The sequence below is a fragment of the Macaca thibetana genome, chromosome 14 (assembly GCF_024542745.1).
Source record: "Macaca thibetana thibetana isolate TM-01 chromosome 14, ASM2454274v1, whole genome shotgun sequence".
NCBI classification, from domain to species: domain Eukaryota; kingdom Metazoa; phylum Chordata; class Mammalia; order Primates; family Cercopithecidae; genus Macaca; species Macaca thibetana.
In genome coordinates, this window is record NC_065591.1 from 4,194,381 (window position 1) to 4,217,836 (window position 23,456).

Below are 23,456 nucleotides of genomic sequence, written 5' to 3' on the forward strand. Positions count from 1 at the left end.
ACACCCACAGCACAGCAGTCCCTCAGGTTCGGGCCCCAAAGCCACAACCTCTGACTCACCCAGAGGGGAGCTCCTTCCCTCCACCCATCCCAGTGCCTCGCAAGGCCCCCGCTACCTCGCCGGTTCCCCTTGCCCAGTGTCCTCTGACCGCATGCCCACACCCCTCCCGACTCTGCATGCCACCCGGGCCTGGCCCCAGCCCTACCCCAGCTTCCTCTCACTGACACCCACATCCGCTACTCCCAGTTCTTCAGCTCACTGTCGGCCCCACGTCCACCCCACACCCACCCGACTGCTCCCTCCCCTGTGTCCCTTGGCGCCAAACACCATGCCCTGCTTCTCTACCACCTGAGCCCCTCCAGTTCTCCTCAGGACCACACCCCCCTGCCCAGGCCATGCCCCACAACCCAGACTCCACGCTGAGGCTGGCGGATTCTCAAAGCAGACCCCCAAAGTGTCCCTTACCTGCTAACCCTTCTGGGGCCATGCATGTCACCTAATGACGTGCAGAACGCCCTGTGGTGTGTGGGGCTCTCCAGGGCCAGCTCTGTCCCCGCTCCCCGCCCTCCCTCTGCAGCTAGGCTCCTTGAGAACCTGCTGTGACTCCTGTCCCACCCAGGCCCACACCTCGTCCCTCCGTGGTCTCCTGAGCCTTCTCTCCTGAACTCCCGCCTGCCCTCAGAAATGAGCCCCGGCTACGGCTCCCTGGCGAGCCCAGCCCAAACACCTGCTCTGCTCGCCCACGCCCCCAGAGCCCACATCAGGAGCCCCTGGATGGTGCTGTGTGTGGTCAGCTTCGAGGCAAGGACTGACCCTGCCACCCCTGACCGCAGGCCATGCACAGGAGCAGGCAGTGTGGGGCCCGCGTCTCTGTGAGGCTGAAGACGGGAGACATGGCTCATCACGGCACAGGCAGTGCCGGCCACCAGTGGGGAAGCCCCACACGCGGTCTAACACTCGCTTCCAATCTCATTTACTGTTAAGAATTTAAGTTCAAATGGACATGAGCCCTCGAGGCTCTCGCCTCTCATGTTAAACGTCTGGGTTCCTGTGGCAGCCCAGCCGTCCACTGCTGTGCCACAGCCAGGTGCTGAACCTGCCTGGCCTCGGGCCCCCAACTAGGAGGGGGGCCAGGGCCAGCGCCCATCCCACAGCACGGCCATGAGAAGCACAGGACACATCATGTCCACCGTGATGGAAACCACCTGTGCCCCACCCCAGTGCGTAGGTGCCACCCGCACCGTGAGCCACGCCCACCAAGAGTCCCTGCCGGCAGACGACACTAAGCTGCGGGTCTGGAATATTTACCTTATCCATCCGATCCTTCTGCACCCCATACTTCCCGCCGAATCCTTTGGAGTAGTCTGAAATGTGGCAAAACACAACACTTACTGTGCGGCGGAGGCGAGCGTGGGGGTGGCCGCGGGTGCATGCAGACAGATCCGGAAACAGCCCAAGAAGGTGCACCACAGCGGGAAGAAACGAGAATGGCCAAGCGAGGCTTCACTTGCAAGGCAAGTTTTGCTTCCACCCATGGTCGTGAGACCCAGGCAGTGAGAAGCAGGGCACAGGCCGGGGGCGGGCTTCAGCATTCCCTGAGGGGCAGGAGGGGCGGCAGGCGGCAGGCAGGAGCTAAGCGAGGAGAGGGCACGGACAGGCCTTTGCAACGCGCCACTTCAATAGCACAGTCTTCCGCACCAGCACGGGCTTATTCTCAGCTGCTTCCTGTGCGCCTGCTCTACTGAGCGCTAAAAAGAGGCTCAATCGCAGTTTGTTCTCTTGCTTTTTAAGAGAAAAAAAAAATCCATGTGGAAATTCTACCAGCCAAATCCTTCTGCTGCAGCAACACAGATCCACATGAAAGTCACACTGTCATGCAGGAGTGATGCCTCGGAGAGCCACTGCCATCTCCATGCAGTCTGCGGGACCACCCCAGGTGTGTCTACCTGCCCACATCTGAACACTGCTGTGTTTCTAACGCTGCAGGTGGAAAGTCTAGAGTCTGCCCTGCAAGGTTAGGGAATTACTATTTTTCCAATTATGTGTTCAGGTTCTAATAACCAAGTCCAAATTTTGAAGGTAACATAACTGCTCTAAGGAAGGATGCAGAGCTGGCTCTGCGTACATACTGTGTGGCTCTGTGTGGAGATGTTACACACATACGGTGTCATCAAATGAAACAAACAAAAAACCTCCCAACCCCGGCCAAAAACACCACCACAAATGAAACACAGAAACCACACAGAACACGCCTGTCTCCTGGCCCTTGCTGCTACGAAGCCCCTGGTCAAACGGCCAGTGGTTTCGTTGAACCAAACACCTCTCTCCTCATCTGGAAGGCCTGACTCAATGGCTCACAGCAGCCACCATTACCAGCAGAACAGCCTCGGGCAGAATGCTGCTGGAGACCGGAGATGCCCCGGTCCAGAGACTGGAAGGGTCACAGGGTTCGAAAGACGGCACCCACACACTAACTGGTACATCCTGCCATACGCAGATCACAGGTTCACAGGGAAGAAAGTGAAGCGGGGAAGAGAAGGGAACCATTCAAAACCAGTGTCGCTCTAATAGAAATGGGTTTCAAGTGCCCAACAGCCTGACAGCTGACAACTGGTGACACAGGAGGACTGTGCTGCAGGCGCGGACGGTGAGCCCTGAAGTCTGTGCTAGAAGTGGCTGCATGGGACGGGGAGGGTGGGGGTAAGAGGCTGGTGGCAACTGTGCCTTGCTGGGACTCGTGCTTGGCCAACTTCTCCTTGTAATCAAACCCCACAGCAGCGGAGTCCTGCCTCTCCGACTGAATACCGAATTTGCCTCCGAAACCAGTCTTATAATCTGAAAATCCACAAGCAACGGTGGGGAAAACAACCAAGAGAGGAAACACAGTTGGGTTAGAATTGCATGAGCATGCGCAAAAATCAAACACAGTTTCCAGAAAGCAAGGACTCTCCAGAGCTTACGGCCTTTGAGATCCTACTCCCAGGCTCAGCGCCAGAAGGCGGCTCCAAAGGTCAACGTTAAAGAATGAACTTAAAATCTGAACACTTGGCCAAGATGTGGAAACAGGCTAAGAACTGTACTTCAAATAATTCAGTAAAGGCACTCCCGGCTGTGCGGTTCATTCCAGGGTCCTACCAACACTGCAGACGCGTGCGCGTATCTGTGTACACGGGAGGAGAGACCCTGCAGATGCGGAGGGCGCAGCCCCATCAGCCCCGCTCCTGCTTATCTCAGGGCTGGGTCATACTCAAAGCGTTTCAGCCCCTTAGGTTCCTTTCCCCAGGGAAAAGGGACCCGTTCGGACAAGAGAACACTTTCGGTTCAAAAGTAAGTATCTCCTGCCAGACACCGTGGCCCACTTTATAGACAAGCAGCCTGGACGAGGAGCACTGCTGCTCCTGCACCTCCTGAAGGCAGAAAACAAGCGGCATCCCAGGAGTGCTGCAGGTCTGGCCCATGTGCCCACTCCCGGGTAAACCCAGTCCCCTGCTGCAGGTCTGGCCCATGTGCCCACTCCCGGGTAAACCCAGCCCTCTGCTGCAGGCTTGGCCCATGTGCCCACTCCCGGGTAAACCCAGCCCCCTGCTGCAGGCTTGGCCCATGTGCCCACTCCTGGGTAAACCCAGCCCCCTGCTGCAGGCTTGGCCCATGTGCCCACTCCCGGGTAAACTCAGTCCCCTGCTGCAGGTCTGGCCCATGTGCCCACTCCCGGGTAAACCCAGCCCCCTGCTGCAGGCTTGGCCCATGTGCCCACTCCCGGGTAAACCCAGCCCCCTGCTGCAGGCTTGGCCCATGTGCCCACTCCTGGGTAAACCCAGCTCTCTGGGGCACCAGCCCCGTGTCAGCAGGGAGGGGTCATGACTACACTAGCTGGAGGGTTTCTGGAACTGGGAGACTGGGGGGGGGTGCACAGGACAACTTCAAACAGTGAAAACAGAACAACGTGCAGCAGGCACACGCAGACACAACACACACACATACTGACGCATAAGAACAAAGACAAACTTCCAAAACCATCTCGCGGACAGGCAGAGGGAATGTACCTTTTTGGGATTCATGCAGCTGCAATTTCTCCTGGTGATCCCAGCCAAGGGCACATTTGTCTTGTCTGTCTGTCTGCACACCAAACTTTCCTCCAAACCCTTTCACATAGTCTACATGCACAATGAAAGGCCAGAACCCATCATTAGCAGGTAGTGCGGGTCACAGGTAGAAAGTATGTTTTCAATACAGTTAAACACATTCGAGTCACTCAATCTGCCCTTCCCTTCTGGATCTTTGGTAATACCTTAGATAACATCCACGAAGAGGCCCTCCTTGGAGAGTGGCAGGAAATAACCTAGTCTATGACCTCAGCATTGTGATTAAGCCAGACAGGACCCCACGGAAGCTCCCAGGTACGCGGCTTCCACCCGCACCACGAGGCAGCACAGGCTCACACGGGCAACACGGACGTGCGGGGCGCGGCCGCCACGATAAGCAACGCCGCTGGGGCTGGAGCGCCAAAACATGCAAGCTCCGAGTTCTTATTTAGCAGCGTGTTTCTAGATGTGCCGTTTTCAAGTTGGGTACTTAATGAAAACGAGACATCTACATTAAGGGCTGACAATAACGCTTTGTCTTTCCTTTTCCGGAGTGGCTACCACCTGCCACATCACTAGCTGCTGGCTGGAGGGTAAGATAAAACAGAAGACACCTTTCTGGGACTCGTGCTTCTCCGTTTTGCCTTGATACTCAAAGCCAACGGCGCTCTTATCCACTTTGTCCTTGTCGATGCCGTATTTGCCACCGAAACCTTTGGAGTAATCTAAACACAAACAAAAAAAGGACTGCTTTAAAGGGAGCAATGAAATCAGTGAACACGCAAGGGTCTTAGCAGTCCTTAAGAAAGGCTTTTATCGTTTGATTAAAAAAACACAAAAATCTTTCGGGTCCACTGTAGGGCCACTGAATAATACAGACAATATTTAAAGGTGCTATTTATGTGTAATAACAGAAACATAAACAGTGGTTAGCAGAGGTGGGGGCATGTGCCTGCAACCCAGCTATTCAGGAGGCTGAGAAGGGAGGATTGTTTGAGCCCAGGAGGCTGAGTGCAGCCTGAGCAACATAGCAAGACCCCATCTCTAAGTTAAATCATTAACGAATTTTTTAAAAATTAAAAAAACAGGGCGGGGGTGGGGGCTCACACCTGTAATCACACCACTTTGCAAGTTGAGGTGGGAGGATCACCTGAGGACAGGGGTTTAAGGCCAGCCTGACCAACATGATGAATCCCCATCTCTACTAAAAATACAAAATTAGCTGGGCGTGGTGGCCCACACCTGTAATCCCAGCTACTCGGGAGGCTGAGGCAAAAGAATCACTGGAACCCAGGAGGTGGAGGTCGCAGTGCGCCGAGATTGCACCACTGCACTCCAGCCTGAGCAACAAGAGCGAAACTCCATCTCAAAAAAAAGAAAAAAAAATTATTATTATTTTTTTAAGTACAGCAGAGGCTGGACACGGCAGCTCACACCTGTAATCTCAGCACTTTGGGAGGCTGAGGTGGGCGGATCACGAGGTGAAGAGATGGAGACCATCCTGGGCAACATGGTGAAACCCTGTCTCTACTAAAAATACAAAAAATTAGCTAGGCGTGGTGGCGCATGCTTGTAATCCCAGCTACTCAGGAGGCTGAGGCAGGAGAGTCTCCTGAACCCGGAAGGCAGAGGCTACAGTGAGCTGAGATCGCGCCACTGCACTCCAGCCTGGCGACAGAGCAAGAGACTCTATCTCAAAAAAGAAAGTACAGCAGACGAATTCCTGTAACATCATTCATTGCATCCAGAAGCTAGCAGGAGATGAGAGTTTATGATAAGGCTCTCTAAGGGGAGGAGGTGGCACAGGGGCAAGACTTTCAAAGGCCACTCTTCACAAACTGAAGCAAACAGGGGGATACCAGGGAACAGGATACACACAGCATCTTCCAGAAACACCAGTTCTACTCAGAATGAAGCCATTTAGCATGTCACTGTGATACCAAAACATGAATCTCTCATGAACCCACTAAAAGTAAAAATGCAGAGGATCAAGGCCTGGGAGAGAAGGCCTGAGGCATCTGAGGCGGCTTGAGTCTGCCCAGGTGCTCGGCCCATGCTCCCAGGCTCACTGGAGTCATACACTCACGCGGCTTCACGGAGCACGCACTGCTCACAACTGTGCGGTGTGGGAAGAGGAATGGATTGTTCCCAGGAAAGAGGCAGAGAGCAGAGGCAAGCAGCCCTGTGCAGTAGGCAGGGCCTGACCGGCAGGAAGGCCAGGCCAGGCCAGTCCGCAACAAACTGCAGGCCAAGCTGCCCTTCACGCCACTGGCACTTTCCTCAGGGAAATGCCAAGCCAGAGTGGTCGGATCTTCCAGTGGTGATTCTTGGTCTGGGATTTTTTTTTTTTTTTTAGAAATCTGAGTTTTTAAATAGTCAAGCTCTCAGTTTTCAAATGTTGGCAAATATTTTTAAAAATTTAAATGTGCAGGCCAAACAAAAGAGGCGCAGAGAAACGGGCAGGCCGCAGCCTCTGCAGCCCTGGGAAACTCTCTGAGTGCTGGTGTACAGGTTACGCCGTGGGGAAGGAAGAACTCAGCACAGCCTCCAAGGACAACTTGGCAGTATCTATGGAAATTTTACATTCAATAGACTTCGACCCAGCAATTCCACATCTAGGAGTGATTCTTTTGAATAATCATTCGTGAACAAAACACAGGTACAAGAATGTTCCCTGCAGTCAATTTTCAGTCGGGTGCGGTGGCTCACACTTGTAATCCCAGCACTTTGAGAGGCCGAGGCGGGCCAATCACCTGAGGTCAGGAATTCAAGACCAGCCTGGACAACATGGCAGAATTCCGTCTCTATTAAAAATACAAAAATTAGATGGGCGTGGCAGCATGTGCCTGTAATCCCGGCTACCCGGGAGGTTGAGGCATGAGAATTGCTTGAACCAGGGAGGTGGAGGTTGCAGTGAGCAGAGATCACGCCACTACACTCCCTCTAAAAGAAAAAAAAAAAAATTTTACAGGTCACACCTGTAATCCCAGCACTTAAGGAAACCAAGGTGGTGGAGGATTGCTTGAGACCAAGGAGTTCAAGACCAGTCCGGGCAACATGGCAAGACCTCATCTCTACCAAAAAAAAAAAAAAAGAAACAACCTAAATTCCACATTCAAAAAAGGAATGGTTACATGGACTCTGGAATCCTCCTATGATGGGGAACTGTGCAGCCATTCAAATTAGGAAAAGCCCACATACACTGGTACTAAAAGAACACCAAACATTTTAAGTTAAAAAATCTACAACAATCATCTGTGAGGAGAGAAAGTGCCCTCGTGGGTGCTTCTGGAGCAAACGCATGATTCCAGACCATGGGGTCCGCCCCACCTCTCTGTGACTCGTGCTTCTCCGTTTTGCCCTGGTAGTCGAAGCCCACCGCGCTCTTGTCTACTCGGTCAGCCTGCACGCCGTACTTGCCGCCAAAACCACTGGAGTAGTCTGAAGAGACAGGGCAGCAGTTAGCACGTGGGCCTGAGGACAAACTAAACTGTCCCTTTTGTTAAACTAAGCAGAAGTGTGTAGTGGTTACAACTCACAAACAGATCAAGCACACATTTTACCATGTACAACAAGCCACCCACTGCTCCATACAGGTGACGCTGGACCTGCTTCGTAACAGGTACATGGTGGGGTTCCGGGCCCTGTCAGCTGTTACAGGGCAGTTCCTTTGTGTGGTCAGAAATGAAGCTGCATGCCCGCTTTGAAAATCAACTGCTCAGGTAAAAGTTGGAAAGCTTCATACAAAGAACCAGTACTTTGGGAGGCTGAAGCTGAGGCAGGCGGATCACTTGAGGTCAGGAGTTTGAGACCAGCCTGGCCAACATAGCAAAATCCCATCTGTACTAAAAAATAGAAAAATTAGCCAGGGGTGGAGGTGCACATCTGTAATCCCAGCTACTTGGGAGGCTGAGGCAGGAGAATCGTTTGAACCTAGGAGGCGGAGCTTGCAGTGAGCCAAGATTGCGCCACTGAACTCCAGCCTGGGCAACAGAGCGAGACTCTGTCTCAAAACAAACAAACAAACAAACAAAATGAAAAAAATGGAAAGAGAAAGCCTCGTATGAAGAAAGCCACACAGCTGAACACGGGAAACGAGACCCTGATCCTCCCTCTGCCTGCCCACACCACAGCTACCTCCACCTGGACTGCACCGAGACTGCTTAAGGACTGAGAGCTTGTTCCCCCGGATGATGCAATGACACTAAAAGAGGAAGAACTAAATAAGCTTGCAAAAAATAAACTGAAAACTTGAAGGTAGCGATATGCTTTGGTCTTTCAAAAAGAGATAGTATGATGTAATAAAGATTAATCACCAGCAGTTAAGACCGTATGTGTATAATGAAAACAAGAATTTAACAACTCTGGTTTCTATCCTTAGAGGGGGAAGTTAGCTTTTTGCTGATAAATCTGAGAGCTCTCTTCTCCAGGAGGAGCACTGCCCAGATGAAGGGAGGGCAGCTTCCGCTAAAGCGGGAGGCTCCACAATGACAGCAGATGCCAGGGCTCCAAGGAGGCTATGTAACGGGGAATGCATCCGTCATGTGGCATCCGGATGATACAGAAACATGAAGAGGAGGGCAGAGTCCTCCTTGTGGCAACAGAAACCGCTCGGGAAACGGCTTCAGGTGGCCGTGACTCTCCCCATCAGGGCCCCTGGAGCGCCGGCCTCTTTCCGCGCCTTTCGTGTCTTACCTTTCTGGGAGGCGTGCTTCTCAGTCTTCCCCTGGTATTCAAAGCCTACGGCAGACTGTGGTGACCAAAAACACATTAACGAGTGGGGAGAAATACATTTTTTCAATGTCCCTGAAACAATCTCTCTGAATTAATTACATGAAATTTTTAAAAACATGAAACATGTTATGTTGTGACCTCTGGGTTCCTAAGCCAGGTGCAGGTGGCAGTAACGCAAGAGCTCTGGCATCCTAAACGGACAGGACAACAAACGTTCTGCAAGGCCCAGTGGACGGCGCGGGCCAAGCTGTATCCATGGCGACCTGCCCTCCCTAGCATGTGGCGGCAAGGCGTCCTCAGCCGATTCATTCCACGGGTTTCACGAAAACTCGCTTCTCAAATAAGTCATGCTGAGAACATTAATATTAATAACAGGAATAGCAGTGGCCACCAGGGGTGCACTCCCACCAGCCAGGTACTGCGATGGGCATCTGAGCACACCCGTGAGAGAGGTGTGATCATCCCCCTCATTTCACAGACACATAAATTCAGAACCGTGGCTAATATGTCACAAAGCCACAATCTGCCACCAGCATCAGCTCCCTGCTCCCTCCAGGCTCCAGATCGCTCCTCTATTAAACAAAAGAGCCGCCAGCCCCAAGCTGAAGAGAATCAGAGAAGAGGCTCGGGCCCAGGATGACTGCAACAACATCCTGACGCAAAGCCTGAGTCCTGGATGCAACGAGCGCATCCCGCTCCCCGGAACACGCTCTGAGGCCACTCTGTCACAGGAGCACACACATGAGAAACACGGGCAGCAATGGTCCCTGCTGGCACATTTGGACGGACACAGGGCCGTCCAGTACTGGGGCACGTAGTGAAGAGCGACCGCAGGGACTGCTGTAGCAAGCCCTCCGCATCCCGCTTCCTCTCCCTGGGACCAGGCTCTCAGAGCATCCTGGGAGCGGATGCCCCTCTCTGCACTCCCACAGAGCTGGAGGGCACCTGCCCGCCACTACAAGTGGCCCAATATGGCTCAGATCTACGGGGAACGCTCCCCCTTGCCCCAACCCCCACCAGCCCCAGCACCACATCACTCACCTGATCAACTCTGTCCATCTGGACACCAAACTTGCCTCCGAAGCCGCGGACCGAGTCTACCTGTGAGCAGTGCTTGGAAAGTTTCGACTGATATTCGTGGCCGACAGCTGACTGGAACAGGGTTCAAACACAAAGCATTAGACACTGACGACACTGCGGCACTTCACTTCCTCCCAGAGCAGGGCTGGGGAGGCCACCTCCTGCTCAGTGCAGGGAAACCTTACATGAACACACCCATCTGGGGAGCCAAGGAGGGGGCCCGACTCCTGGGAGGTCCAGGTCCTTGGTGCAGGCTTTCATGGCCCACCCCAGCCCTTGGGCTCCTGGAAGCTGCACACGACCCCTGGCCACAGGTTGGGGCCACCAGTGGGGATGTCTGACACCACTGGGCATGAAGAAGGGACACAGAGCTGGCGGCCTGTGGCAGGATCTGTGAGACCCGCCGGTGTGGAGGCTGCTGGCGTTTACTGAAGTGGGACCTCTGCGAATCACATGACCCAAGAATCAGCACAAAAAATAGTCTGCAAAACACAGGCTCATATTCGATTTCCGCTGAGCAGCACCCCATTCAGGCAGGAGCCAGGTGCCGGCCCCAGCGCCAGCTCGCTTCAGCGTCATTAATGTCGTCAGCCCCCGTCAGCGCACACAGGTTTGAGGACCTTCTGTTCGCCAAAGCCAGCAGGTAAAGCCGAGGGTTCCCCTGGGCTTTCCAGACCCGGTGCCCTGTTCTTCTGTAAATAACGCCTCTGGGACAGCCACATCCATCCACAGGTGTGCTGTCCACAGCTGCTTTTGTGATTCCGCAACTCCGTTCAGCAGTTTCAACGAGACCCTCTGGTCCACAAAGCAGACAAGATCTCCCACCTCAAAGCACCGGCCCTGCTCCAGCCCTGACAGTCCCACGCTCGGGCACACCGAGGCCCCAGGGTTCTAAGGCTCCCTGCTGACAGCAGAGCCGGGTCAAGGCCTCCTTCACGGACAGTGCAGGCACGTGGCCCAGCAGACGGTGTGGAGAACGCCCACGGCACACCGGGACCCGTCTTCTCACTCCCTCTAGTATGTGGAGCTGCTCATACTAACCCGAGCAGCATCCCACACCGGTGCTGACACAGCAGGCAACTCAGAGCGCGTCCACTCTTTCCCCGAATGAAAAGTAGGCTTTGCCCTAAGCCTCGGGCCTGTGCTGCGCCCTCTTCTTCCCACGTTTGTTCTGAGGTCGGCAGCTGACTCCTCATCCACACGAGCTGTCACCTCCAAACCCTCTGTGGCACAGACTGCCCATCCGTGTCCTCTGGAGTCCCACCCAGAAAACAGAGATGAAGGAGTGGCAGAGGCAGATGTGCCAAACGGATTCCCCAGCATGAGTTTTCATCAGAAGGAAGTTATAGGAAAACGGATCTAAAGACATGCCCAGAATGACAACTAGGCAAAGTTTCCAACCTTTTGATGGAAAGAGATTCATCTCCAAAATTGCATTTGATTTTACGTTGACGAAATCACATGTTATTAAACAGTCATGCTGGGGAGATTGTATCTTGAAGCCTGAATGTGTAGACTCAGGGCTACGGGATGCAAGGAGACACGGGAGCAGGAAGGAAGCCTGCCCCGCGTGATGGACGTAGCCACCGCCGGTCGCAAGGGAAAGGTGCAGCGTGCTCAGGCCCCAGCGTAAACAGAATCCGGACAGCCCGTCCAGGCTCCTCTCACGTGTGCTTGTCCTCCATGTGTTCTTTTTTTCTGGAAGTCTCTAGCACATATTCCTCAACTCTTAACGCAGAGATTTCAATTTTTTATTTTTTTCAATTTCTGAAGTGGGCAAGTTACAAATAACTTAAGCCATTTCCCCTTCAGTTTGGAATCTGAGTTCAATCTATTTATTTCCTGAGACGGGGTCTCTCTCTGTCGCCTAGGCTGGACTGTAATGGTGCGATCATAGGACACTGCAGCCTCCACCTCCCGGGCTCAAGTGATCCTCCCTGCTTAGCCTCCCAAGCAGCTGGGACTGCAGGTGTGCACCACGTCCAGTTAATTATGTTTTTGTAGAGACGGGGTCTCGCTATGTTGCCCAGGCTGGTCTTAAACTCCTGGGCTCATCAGATCCTCCTGCCTCGGCCTCCCAAAATGGTGTGATTACAGATGTGAGTCCCGTACCTGGCCCTGAGTTATTTTTGACAACATATTTGTCCCGTGGTGCTGACCCGAGCTGAGAGCTAACCTGGCCCAGATGCCAGCCGGGACTGAGCAGCTGCAGCACCCCTTGCTGGACTTGCCCTGCCAGGATAGCTCTCCAGCTTGCCGGCTAAGAGGTGACAGCAAGGCTCCACAAGCCTCCTGGGCTCCAGGAGCGCACTGGCCTAAGAGGTGGGGCTCATGGCATAGGGCCAGGCATGAGGAGAGGATGACAAGTCCCGACCCTTGAAAAGCCCAGCCCAGAGGGGAGTCTCCCTGGGAAGGACAGCAGGATGAGGCAAGGACAGCTGACAAGGGAAGCAGAGGCTGCCATGGAGACGGCACAGGAGAGAGGGAAGCGAGGGCTCTTCCAGGGAGCCTGGCGCTCCAGAAGGCCTAAGTGGCAGGTTCCAGGGTGAGCGAGATTCGGGCTGAAAAAAGGTGCAGTCCAAGCAGCAGCAGAGAAGCCACAACAGCTTCCCTACCAGGCTTTCCCTGACACTTTGCCTTTCTTTTCCCCAATATGTAATTTTCCCAACCCAGAGCAGGGAGCCCCATTTTTAGAATAAATTTCTCTCTGCACTAACTCCCCACAAGCCCTGTAAGCACAGGGCTTGCCTCAGTCTGGGGTGGGAAAGGCTTCCACCGACTTGCTTCGCTCACTGCACTGAACACATGGATTCCGTCTGTCCGTCTGCACATGCTTCCCTCACTGCACTGAACACATGGATTCCGTCTGTCCGTCTGCACATGCTTCATTCTCTGCACTGAATACATGGATTCTATCTGTCCATCTGCACATGCTTCGCTCACTGCACTGAACACATGGATTCCGTCTGTCCGTCTGCACATGCTTCGCTCACTGCACTGAACACATGGATTCCGTCTGTCCGTCTGCACATGCTTCGCTCACTGCACTGAACACATGGATTCCGTCTGTCCGTCTGCACATGCTTCGCTCACTGCACTGAACACATGGATTCCGTCTGTCCGTCTGCACATGCTTCATTCTCTGCACTGAACACATGGATTCTGTCTGTCCGTCTGCACATCTTCGCTCACTGCACTGAACACAGGGGTCCGTCTGTCCGTCTGCACATGCTTCGCTCACTGCACTGAACACAGGGGTCCGTCTGCCCGTTTACACTCCTAAAAGCTAGCGGACTTTTTTTAGACTCCAGAGATGATGATTTTGCACACACTGCTCTCCTCAGTGTCAGCGCATCTCTGTGGTAGTGACACAGCAACATCCATGTCTCCTTCCTGCAGATGGTCCCTCACCCCACTCCTCCCCCAGGCTATTTATGATGGTGGTTTGGGGTGCCCTGCCAGCCCACCACATCATCTACTGTGTAGGGGACAGAGCAAGGTGCAGCTCACTGTGACACAGCAACATCAGCCCGTGCCCAGCTCAAATGTTCATCCGGCTGGTGCATGAGGTGGGAGAGGTATGGAATTACCGCCTGGAATCCGACACTGGCTGAAACACTTCTTTCCACAGGGTAAAGGCAAGCATCTGTCAGGTCAGAACAAGCTTATGTTGCTTAGACTCAAAAGTTCACCTCCAGGATGTCTGTTTTACTGAAGAAACATGCAAACGCACCACGATCTCTTCCATCCTCTCTCCACGAAGGAAAAGGCAGCCGTCCTGAGCTAACGGGGCTCCCTTTCTTAGGGTAGAGAGGACCTAAAGTACGGGTGGAGCTGGAGGCATTTGGCCAACGTCCTCAATCAACGTCTGCATGGCAGTTTGCATCCCATCAATGATGGCTCCCGGGAGGCTCTCCCAGACCTCTCAAACAGAGCGAGCACTGTCCCCAGCCTGGTGGGCACCCCATTTAGACAAGGGACAGACTGCTCTGACAGTCACTGACCGCATGAAGCATGTTAGCTAGGCCTTTGGCTGAATTTCCGTGTGTGCTGTGAACCATGGGGGCCTACAGATTTGACTTTGGTCTTCGGACTGGCATGACTTAGGCTGCAAGCTGGAACCAGAGGCATTGACAACGATGACACCTGGAGCCACGATGCTTCCGGACTTCTATCCTGATCACAAGGCCACCTCTGAGGGCCAGTCTCCCGCTCTGGGCCTCCCCACGTACCACCCGTGCTCCAGCACCTCTGAGGGCTCTCAGCGAGCTTTAAAGAAAGCTAGAGTACTTCGTGAGCAAGTCCGATCAACAGGGGTCTACTCTGGGCAAATCTCAGCCTCAGCAGATTGACTCAGAACTGCTGATCTAAGGAAAGTCTGAGGGACGACTCTGCCACTCAGTCGAGTGGTCCAAGCGCACCAGGAGCCTGGCACAGGCAGCCGTGGGCCACTCACCTTATCCATTCGGTCTTGTTCCACACCAAATTTCCCTCCATAGCCGTGGGAGGCTTTGGGTCCTGTTTCAAGTTCCTTCTCCTTAAGAGTCTGATGTTCTTGAAAGACGTTCTCCCTCAGCTTGTGGATGCTTGAAGGAGGAGATGGAAATAGGGACAAATCAATAAACAGATGTGCAGCTTTGCCTCCCGGTGTCATAAATAAGAACAGGTGACATTATCTTTGTAAATCTGCCTATCTGATGTCCACCAATTCTCTCCCTGCACTGTACCTTCCTGACTATTCTGCCGGCTGGTACACCCACTTCGGCAGTCCACAGTGTCAGATGCACGCTCCGTGGGAGACAGAACGTGAATCTGAAGGCAGACAGTGGGGTCATCCCAAATCCCCGCTAAAGATGGCTCTACCCAAACCCGGCCTTTATTCACACGCAGAGAACAGGAAAGCCCGTCTGTAATCATCCAGAGGTAGAGGGGAACACGAGGCTACGCCCCCTTTCCCAGTCACTGGCAGAAGTCCGGTGGTGCTGCACATGTAGATGGCTCGTCCGTACTTGAAGTACTCCAGCTTTTTCATACATTCAAAGATGTGAGGAAAGCGTTTCAGAATTTAACATCTAAACGCCACTGAAAATTTTTAATATAGCAGATGATGAAACAGATGACAAGGTGTGCTCAAATCTGGCAGGCAGGACACAGCTGTCATTGAGAGACCCCAGCGTGGTATGAAGGCCACTCTGGCATTCACACTTTCTGCCCAGGAGACACCAGGCCGCCACCTTCAACATCTGGACAACAATGCTAGAATTGAGGATGAAATACGAACCATGCTCGGAAACCGCCCAATACCCTGATGAGCAGGGAAAGATGCCACTCCTAAAACCTGGGAAGGCCCAGAGCGTGAAGAATGGGCTCATTCCCCACGTGCTCCTCTCTGAATTCTAAGCCGCCCGAGGCTTTTGTACTGGAGAGTTGTTTTTTCTCCAAGCCACCCTCCAAGACATGTTTTGAAGCTACAGGGAACAGAAGAGATGAGAAGAGGTACGATGACTCAACGAATTCAGGAGTCTGCTTAACGCCATAGCAAATACCCAAGGCTACAGCGGACTCCTAAGTCAGCCCCATTCCAGTCTCTTGTCCTGGGCAGCCGCACGGCCACTGGAGTTCCGAAGTTGCTTCTGTGGAAGGGAGTGTGCTGAGCAAGCCAGAGAGGGACTAAAACTTGTGTATAAAAAGCCACTGTGGGCCAGGTGCGGCAGCGCACACCTGTGATCCCAGCACTTCGGGAGGCTGAGGCAGGAGAATCACCTGAGCCCTGGAGTTCAAGACCAGCCTAAGCAACAAAAGCAAGACCCCGTCTTTAAAAGAAATAAAAGAACTTAGCTGGCCATGGTGGTGTGCACCCATGGTTCCAGCTACTCAGGAAGCTGAGGCGAGAACCCAGGAAGTCAAGGCTGCAGTGAGCTATGATTGCACCACTGCACTCCAGCCTGGGTGACAGAGTGAGACCCTGTCTCAAAATAAATAAATAAATAAATCTTTAAAAACAAAATAAAAAGCCACTGGGCAGACTCTGCCTTCTTTTCTGGATGATGGACTGAATCTTTCTCAGTTGAAGGGACTGTGGCCAAGCAGGACAGTCTCGCCAGGATACTGAGGCGGTCACCGGGTCAGTGGTGCTGCCTTCACAGCCAGGGAAAGAAGGATCCACTCTGAACCCAGTGCGGCCTAAAATAAAAGTCTGAGCACATTTTAAAAGTTCCTTTTATCTGCACTTCCTGAGGAAAAAAAAAAAAACTGCCCCAAGAGCTGGCATTTTAGATAGTGCCAAGTGAGAAACAATGACAGGGCTCACTCAGTTCCCTCCTCTGGGCTTTTGATAAGAACACAAAGCTCACAGTACCCCACGACTAACACATAATCATTTCCAGATAATAAAAACAGGGACAGGGCATTTAAGGTCTCAGTTATTCAGACATCTCATACTTTAGAAACCTCTCGTGTGTAAGGTAGAGCTTAGGTAAAAGTGTTCCCTGATAAAAGCTACAATACTGAGAAGCAGACACTCTAAAATTATAAATATGGAAATTGTTTGCAATGGGAATTTAAAAATTACTGAGCACATAAGTATCTAAATATACACATATAAACACACACATTACATATACACACATATATGTGTGTGTGTCTTATATTCATTTACTGCATGGGTATCAGGTCAAGAAGATAAAAGCAGTTTCCACACAGGCCGTCCCTCCACAGACGACCATGAGCCCTGTTGCACCTGGGGCTCCACCCACAGAGGGGCCCTCGGGAGGGTGGTGGCGACGCCTCTTACTTGATATGCTCCTGGTGCCCGGAGCCCTGCACGGTCTTGGCACCCCATCTTTGCTCCTTCTCACTCACATCATTCTGAAAAGAAAACCAACCAGTAAATCTCACAGCCTGGACTGCGACACCGACAAACCACCACCCCATCAAAGAAAAACCCAGGAGAGCCACTTCCACTTCATGAAAACGGAAAGCAAAGGCTGGCGGCTCCTACCACAAAATCGGGGTCGGTCTCCCAGTCATCGGCCCCCGCGTCATCCTGGGCGATGGACACAGCGTGGCCTGCTGAAGCTTTCCACATCTGAAAGAGCGGCCGGGGAGGGTTACGGAGGCCTCAGGGTGCCATCCACAGAGGCCAGCAGATGAGCCCTTTGGCCAAAACTACCGAGATTCTAGGCAACCCAGGAGGACGAGGCTGCAGGACCAGCCAATCCTTCATGATCCCTAACCCTGAATGACAACCACAGGAGTGAAAGAAGCTTCCCCTCGGGGTTCTAATACTGCTGTCCCCTGGCGTCAGAAATATATTGCAAATACTCTTTGGCTTCAACTCAAGTGAGAAAATTCTGTGGAAAATAAAAAAGTCGGGTGTGCACTTACTGCATTCATTAAGAACATATTCCTGTTCTGCCCAATCATATGATAGTTTCTAACCAAAAATAAATGCACCATGTGTGTTATATATTATAAATACACTAAACGTTACCAATGGTAGATCTCACGGTACGTGTATTTTATCACAATTTCTTAAAAAGTGCACCCATTTTGATTTCAAGTGCTTACTGAAACGATAACAACAATTTTCCTAATTCAGACTTACAATTTAATAAACGTTTCAGGTAATTCATCAGAGAATTGCTTTACTCTCTACTTGGGAGAAAACAGACTATAAAACGCCACCTTTTCCTCTATCAGGCAGCTCTGCAAGTGGGCAGCCACCTTCTTCCTCAGCCCGTGAAGACTGAAAGGTTTTCTGTTATAGAGAACAATGGCACACCTGTAAACCCTAACAAGACAATTCTTCTTGTAACTGCAGTGGTAACATCAAAACTTTTAAGGGTTTTTTTTTTTTTTTAAATTACGTATAAAAAGAACTGATTCCTTTTCCACAGAAATAGTAATAAAATTTCACACAGGCCATAGAGCCACTGAGAGATTATTTTAAATCAAACAGCCAGAAGCTGTGCCCAGGGGTCTGAACTGAGGACACCCCATTCACTTTTCCTCAGGCGCCGTGTTGGGACTCTAGCGCCCTGAATCTGAACGGGACAAAAGCCCTTGGCAGCTTGAGAATGTCCCATCTGGCTCCTCCCCGTCCAGCCTGGCTAGGTCTCAAGTCCAAATCCAATGTGACAGGGAGGGACCAATCAGAGCACCATGCTCTCAAATTTCTAGATGCGACTTTGTCTCTCGGGGAAGAACTGTCTGCCAAGGGGTGTAGCAGGACCAACAATGCCCCTGGAACCTCAAGTCAATGCCCAAAGCATGGCAAGAAATTTCCAGAGTGATCTGCTTTTGCCAGGATTTTAGAGAACAGATGAACTAGAATCTTAGAACTGAAAGGCACAACCAGTCCATCTTGTCCCAGCGCGCCCATTTATAAATGAAGCAACGGCTGCAGGAAAGAGAAACGGGATGCTCGGTCTCCGGCTGCCACATGGCACCATGCTGCCCTGGAGAGGGGGCTGCCCGCCTGCGTTCCCACCAGGGTTCCCACCACTGAGGAAGTGGCTGCAAGAAAGGACGGGAGTCCGTGCGGAGCTGGCGAGGCCAACCTTCAACCCCAAGTCAAAGGTGAAAGAAGGCAGGTGTCTGCCTGGTACTTTCTCAGGCTCATCAGGGAAAGATTAGCAGAGAACAGTCTCCACTCACCTTCCTGGAGGCAGCTTCACCAGGGGGCGGGGTAGGCACCTGCAAGCTTCACAGTCCTGCGCCTGGGGGCCCACCCACTTTCATGGTGTGGGGAAGGGGCCAGATTTCCCCCGCAGGGAGGACAGGAATGAGTTCCCTTCCTCAATTTCAGAGTTTTCTGCAACTGTCTCCTCTAAGTCATACACAACAGAAATCTGACTTCATCTTTTAAACAATGAAATTTCCTCCCAGAAAATTATCATCTCTCTCCCAGTAAATCCACAGAAACAGCAACCTCCCCCGCTTCCTGTTAAAGGGATTTCTGCCCTTTCCATCCACAGGAAAAGAATGTTAGGATGTTCACAACGCACAAGTACCTTTCTTTCCGCTTGGAGATAAAAGGCTGTTCACAAAACTCTGTTTAAAACACAGTAATCCAATGAGGAATTTCCAGGCATTGGGGAATGATTCCGTCTGTAAAAAGATTAAGAGTAAAAGCTCAGAAGGATGTCTGTTGAGCAGCAGCCTGGGCAAACCCTTGTGTGGAGATCTTTTTAGAAAACTTCAGAAATCCTCCCAAATATAACAAGGTTTTGTAATGAAATCTGAAATGAGGATGGAAGATTTGCATTTTACTAATAAAAAAGTTCAACATAGAGAAACTAAAGAAATAAGTTTTAAAAGATTTCTAACTACATGATGATTCTTTGTTTGTTTGTTTTTTGAGATGGAGTTTTGCTTTTGTTGTCCAGGCTGGAGTGCAGTGGCACAACTGCGGCTCACTGCAACCTCCACCTCCCGGGTTCAAGCGATTCTCCTGCCTCAGCCTCCCGAGTAGCTGGGACTACAGGCATGAGCCACCACGCCCGGCTAATTTTGTATTTTTAGTAGAGATGGGTTTTCTCCATGTTGGTCAGGCTGGTCTCAAACTCCCGACCTCAGGTGATCCACCTGCCTTGGCCTCCCAGAGTGCTGGGATTACAGTCATGAGCCACCATGCCCGGCCTACATCATGTTTCTTAATGAATGCAAACAGAAATTACCGCCTTAATTGCTAGCATGCATTTACTGTCTGCTATAATTCTGAGAGATTTTCACTTTTTATTCATTCTAATTAATAACATTATAAAATAGAATTGTTACTGTGAGCTTTTTAAAACAATAATATAAGAAAAACACTCCTTGAGAGGATCGTGATATGGCCGGGAGAAAACACAGGTACGGTGACTGTCTCAAGACGTGACAGCAGCAGCTGGAGAGCCGAAGAGGAGGCGGCTGCATTCCTAATGGACGTATACGGTTACCACGCAGGGAGCAAGACTCCAGTTCCCCAGAGGGTGGCCAAGCACATGGCCCCTTCCCGAGGACCACACGTCAGCCTCAACTGGACACCATACTGCTAAACATCACTCATCGACGAATGAAATCCCCTCGTCCCTAGGAACAAGCTGGCCACAGGCAGAGTGGTTTCTCAGGCATTAGGTACTAGGGGATGGTGCCTGGCTGGCCCTGCTGGCAATTAATTTCCTATCTGGTTCCTGACCCAACTGTTTGCTCCATCTCTCTCCCCAATTCCCTTTGGCAATCCTAACTTCTACAGATTGCTTGGTGCATTCTGGTTACTACAGTTATTAGTGTAATCAGCAGGCATCTATACAATTCCACCTAAACCATTCGCCAGACATGGTCGTGTATACCTGTAGTCCCAGCTACTCAGGAGGCTGAGGTGGGGGAACTGCTTGAGCCCAGGAGCTCAAGGGTGCAGTGAGCCATGATCACACCACTGCACTCCAGCCTGGGAGACGAGACCCTGTCTCATACATCAATCAATCATAAAGTAAAAAATAAAAATCTCATGAGCAGCTAAGGATAGGCTCAAATCCACAATTTTATACTCTCAATATTTGAAATTTTAAAAAAATCACAAAAATAACTAATAGAAAATAGGCTTGATTATTTTGTGGATCCAAAGATAAAGCCTCTAGACCCCTACCTCAAAACCACACAGAAAAATTAACTCAAAAATGAACTAAAATCCTAAAAAGGTGTAAATTTTTGTGACTTTGAATTTGGCAATAGTTTCTTAGATACGACACCAAAACACAAGAGGAAAAAAATTAATTGTACAAAATTAAAAATTTTGTGCTTCATCAAGAAGGTGACAAGACGATCCCAAAAGAAAACTATTTTGAACCATATATCCAGAATATATATAAAGAACTCTTGGCTGGGCACGGTGGCTCACGCCTGTAATCCCAGCACTTTGGGAGGCCAAGGCAGGCGGATTAACAGGTCAAGAGATCGAGACCATCCTGGCCAACATGGTGAAACCCCATCTGTACCAAAAATACAAAAATTAGCTGGGCATGGTGACGTGTGCCTTTAGTCCCAGCTACTCGGGAGGCTGAGGCAGGAGAATTGCTTGAACCTGGGAGGCGGAGGTTGCAGTGAGCCGAGATTGTGCCACTGCACTCCAGCCTGGGCGACAGAGTGAGACTCCATCTCAAAAAGAAAAAAAAAGGAACTCTTATAATTCAATAATAAAAAGGACAAATAACCCCATTTAAAAATGGGTGAAGGACCTGAAGAGACATTTCTTCAGAGGAGATATACAAATGGCCAATAAGCTCAGGAAAAGTTTGTTCAATGTCATTAACCATCAGGGAAACGCAAATCAAAACCACAATGAGAACCCACCTCATACCCACTAGGATGACTAAAATAAAAGACGATGACAAGTCTCAGCAACGGTGTGGAGAAACCGGAAGCCTCATAGACTGCTGATAGGAATGTTAAATGGAAAAGGTCTGGCAGTTCCTCAGAAGGTTAAACTCAGGTACTGTATGACTCAGCAACTCCACTCCTAGGTCTATGCCCAAGAGAAATAAAGTATAAGCACAGAAAAACTTGTGCATGAGTGTTCAGAACAGCACTATTCATAGCAGCCACAAAACGGAAACACTCCAAATGTCCATCAACTGATAGATACATAGCATGTGGTCTACCTAACACAAACGGATTATTTCCGCCACAAAGAGGATCCAGCAGTGACACCTGCTGCAGTGTGGAGGGACCTCAAATCTATTACGCAAAGGAAAACCATGCACAAAAGACCACATATTATACGATTCAATTTCTAGGAAATGTCTGGAGTTGACAAATCTACAGAGACAAAAGATACATTACTGGTTGCCCAGGGCTGGGCGGATGGTGGTGGTGGGGATCGGGAAGTCATGGCTAAAAGGTACAAGGGCTTCTTTTTGAGGTGACAAAATTATTCTGAAATTGATTGTGGTGATAGTTGTACAACTGCATGAAGATCCTAAACACCAGTGGACAGCACACATTAAACAGACGCATTGTATGGCGTGTGAATTTTACCTCAATAAAGCTGTTACAATACGGTTCAAAAGAAGATGACTCTGTCCAACCTCAACATTAAACCTTCCTTGCAAATGTCAGTGTACAAATCAGATTGCACAAACGTGAAGTAATCTTGCTGTCTAGACACAGTGAAAAATTCCTCTATACAAGAATTTTTTTTTTTTTCAGAGTCTTGCTGTGTTGCCCAGACTGGAGTGCAACGGTGCCATCTTGGCTCACTGCAACCTCCATCTCCCAGGTTCAAGTGATTTTCCTGCCTCAGCTTCCTGAGTAGCTGGGATTACAGGCATGTACCACCGCACTCAGCTAATTTTTTATGTTTTTAGTAGAGATGCGGTTTCATTATGTTGCTACAGGCTGATCTCCAACTCCTGGCCTCAAGTGATTTGCCAGCCTCAGTCTCTCAAAGCGCTGGGATTACAGGCATGAGCCACCACGCCTAACTGCCCCCCACCAGCCTTTTTTTTTTTTTTGAGTCAGGGTCTTGCACTGTGGCCCAGGCTAGAGTGCAGAGGCACAATCTCTGCTCACTGCAACCTCTGCATCCTAGGCTCAGGCAATCCTTCCACCTCAGCCTCCCGAGTAGCTGAGACTATAGGAATGCACTACCACACCCAGCTAATTTTTCTTTTCTTTTCTTTTTTTTCTTTTTTGAGACGGAGTCTCACTCTTTTGCCCAGGCTGGAGTGCAATAGCGTGATCTTGGCTCACTGCAACCTCCACCTCCTGGGTTCAAGCGATTCTCCTGCCTCAACCTCCTGAGTAGCTGGGACTACAGGCGCCCGTCACCACGCCTGGCTAATTTTTCGTATTTTTTTTAGTAGAGACGGGGTTTCACTGTTAGCCAGGATGGTCTCGATCTCCTGACCTCATGATCTGCCCACCTCAGCCTCCCAAAGTGCTGGGATTACAGGTGTGAGCCACCGTGCCCGGCTAATTTTTCTATTTTTCATAGAGATGGGGTTTCTCCATGTTGCCTAGGCTGATCTCGAAACTTCTGGGCTCAAGCAATCCACCTGCCCTCGGCCTCCCAAAGTGCTGAGATTACAGGTGTGAGCCACTGAGCCCGGCCGAAGAATGTTTTAAATGACGGGACAGAAACATCCGTCCAGCATCAACTTTCCATTAGCCTCAGCATCTATGGCAGAGCAGGAGGAGAAAGGAAACAGACATTTGCTTAGCCAAAATCACCATCACAGGCCCACTCCCTACACCACACTTACTCAAGGGAAACCCTGACCCCAACATTTACTCTGTTTACTCAAAGCAGTGCGTGAGCAGATGGGGTGGGCTTGGGCCACAGAGAAAGCCAAGCCTGCTCCTGGAGCACAGTCCCCTGCTCTTGGCTGGCCCAGGCCATGGGAATACTGTAACACAAGGCAGCAACCAGTGCTCACAGCAATTCACACTCTCAGGACACCTTTTTCAGAGCACCTACTGCATGGCACAGACTGAATATCTGAATTGCCAATTATGTGCACTGTCATTTTAAGTGTTTTAAAAACAGGTCCATCAAAATGCTACAATTAAAAGTCAGCT

The 23,456-nt window shown here is 51.0% G+C and overlaps 1 protein-coding gene and 1 pseudogene across 5 annotated transcripts in view; both read right to left on the reverse strand.

Moving 5' to 3' along the window:
- Positions 1-7,403, reverse strand: part of LOC126935966 (uncharacterized) — a 376,899-nt pseudogene extending 369,496 nt beyond the window's left edge.
- Positions 1-23,456, reverse strand: part of CTTN (cortactin) — a 38,697-nt gene that overhangs the window by 13,166 nt on the left and 2,075 nt on the right. For 3 of the 5 annotated variants that reach the window (XR_007719351.1, XM_050758183.1, XM_050758184.1), the window contains exons 2-12: positions 18,911-19,007; positions 16,897-16,983; positions 16,690-16,763; positions 14,353-14,482; positions 9,858-9,968; positions 8,778-8,832; positions 7,413-7,523; positions 4,697-4,807; positions 4,044-4,154; positions 2,725-2,835; positions 1,309-1,364 (exon numbers count right to left, since the gene is read on the reverse strand). Coding sequence is in view for 4 of the 5 variants with exons in the window: in XM_050758183.1 (XP_050614140.1) it covers positions 1,309-1,364; positions 2,725-2,835; positions 4,044-4,154; positions 4,697-4,807; positions 7,413-7,523; positions 8,778-8,832; positions 9,858-9,968; positions 14,353-14,482; positions 16,690-16,763; positions 16,897-16,983 (957 nt within the window). In the remaining variant the exon portion in view is untranslated. Of the gene's footprint in view, positions 1-1,308; positions 1,365-2,724; positions 2,836-3,135; positions 3,184-4,043; positions 4,155-4,696; positions 4,808-7,412; positions 7,524-8,777; positions 8,833-9,857; positions 9,969-14,352; positions 14,483-16,689; positions 16,764-16,896; positions 16,984-18,910; positions 19,008-23,456 lie in introns of all 5 variants that reach the window. The other 2 variants (XM_050758185.1, XM_050758186.1) reach the window with 2 other exon arrangements.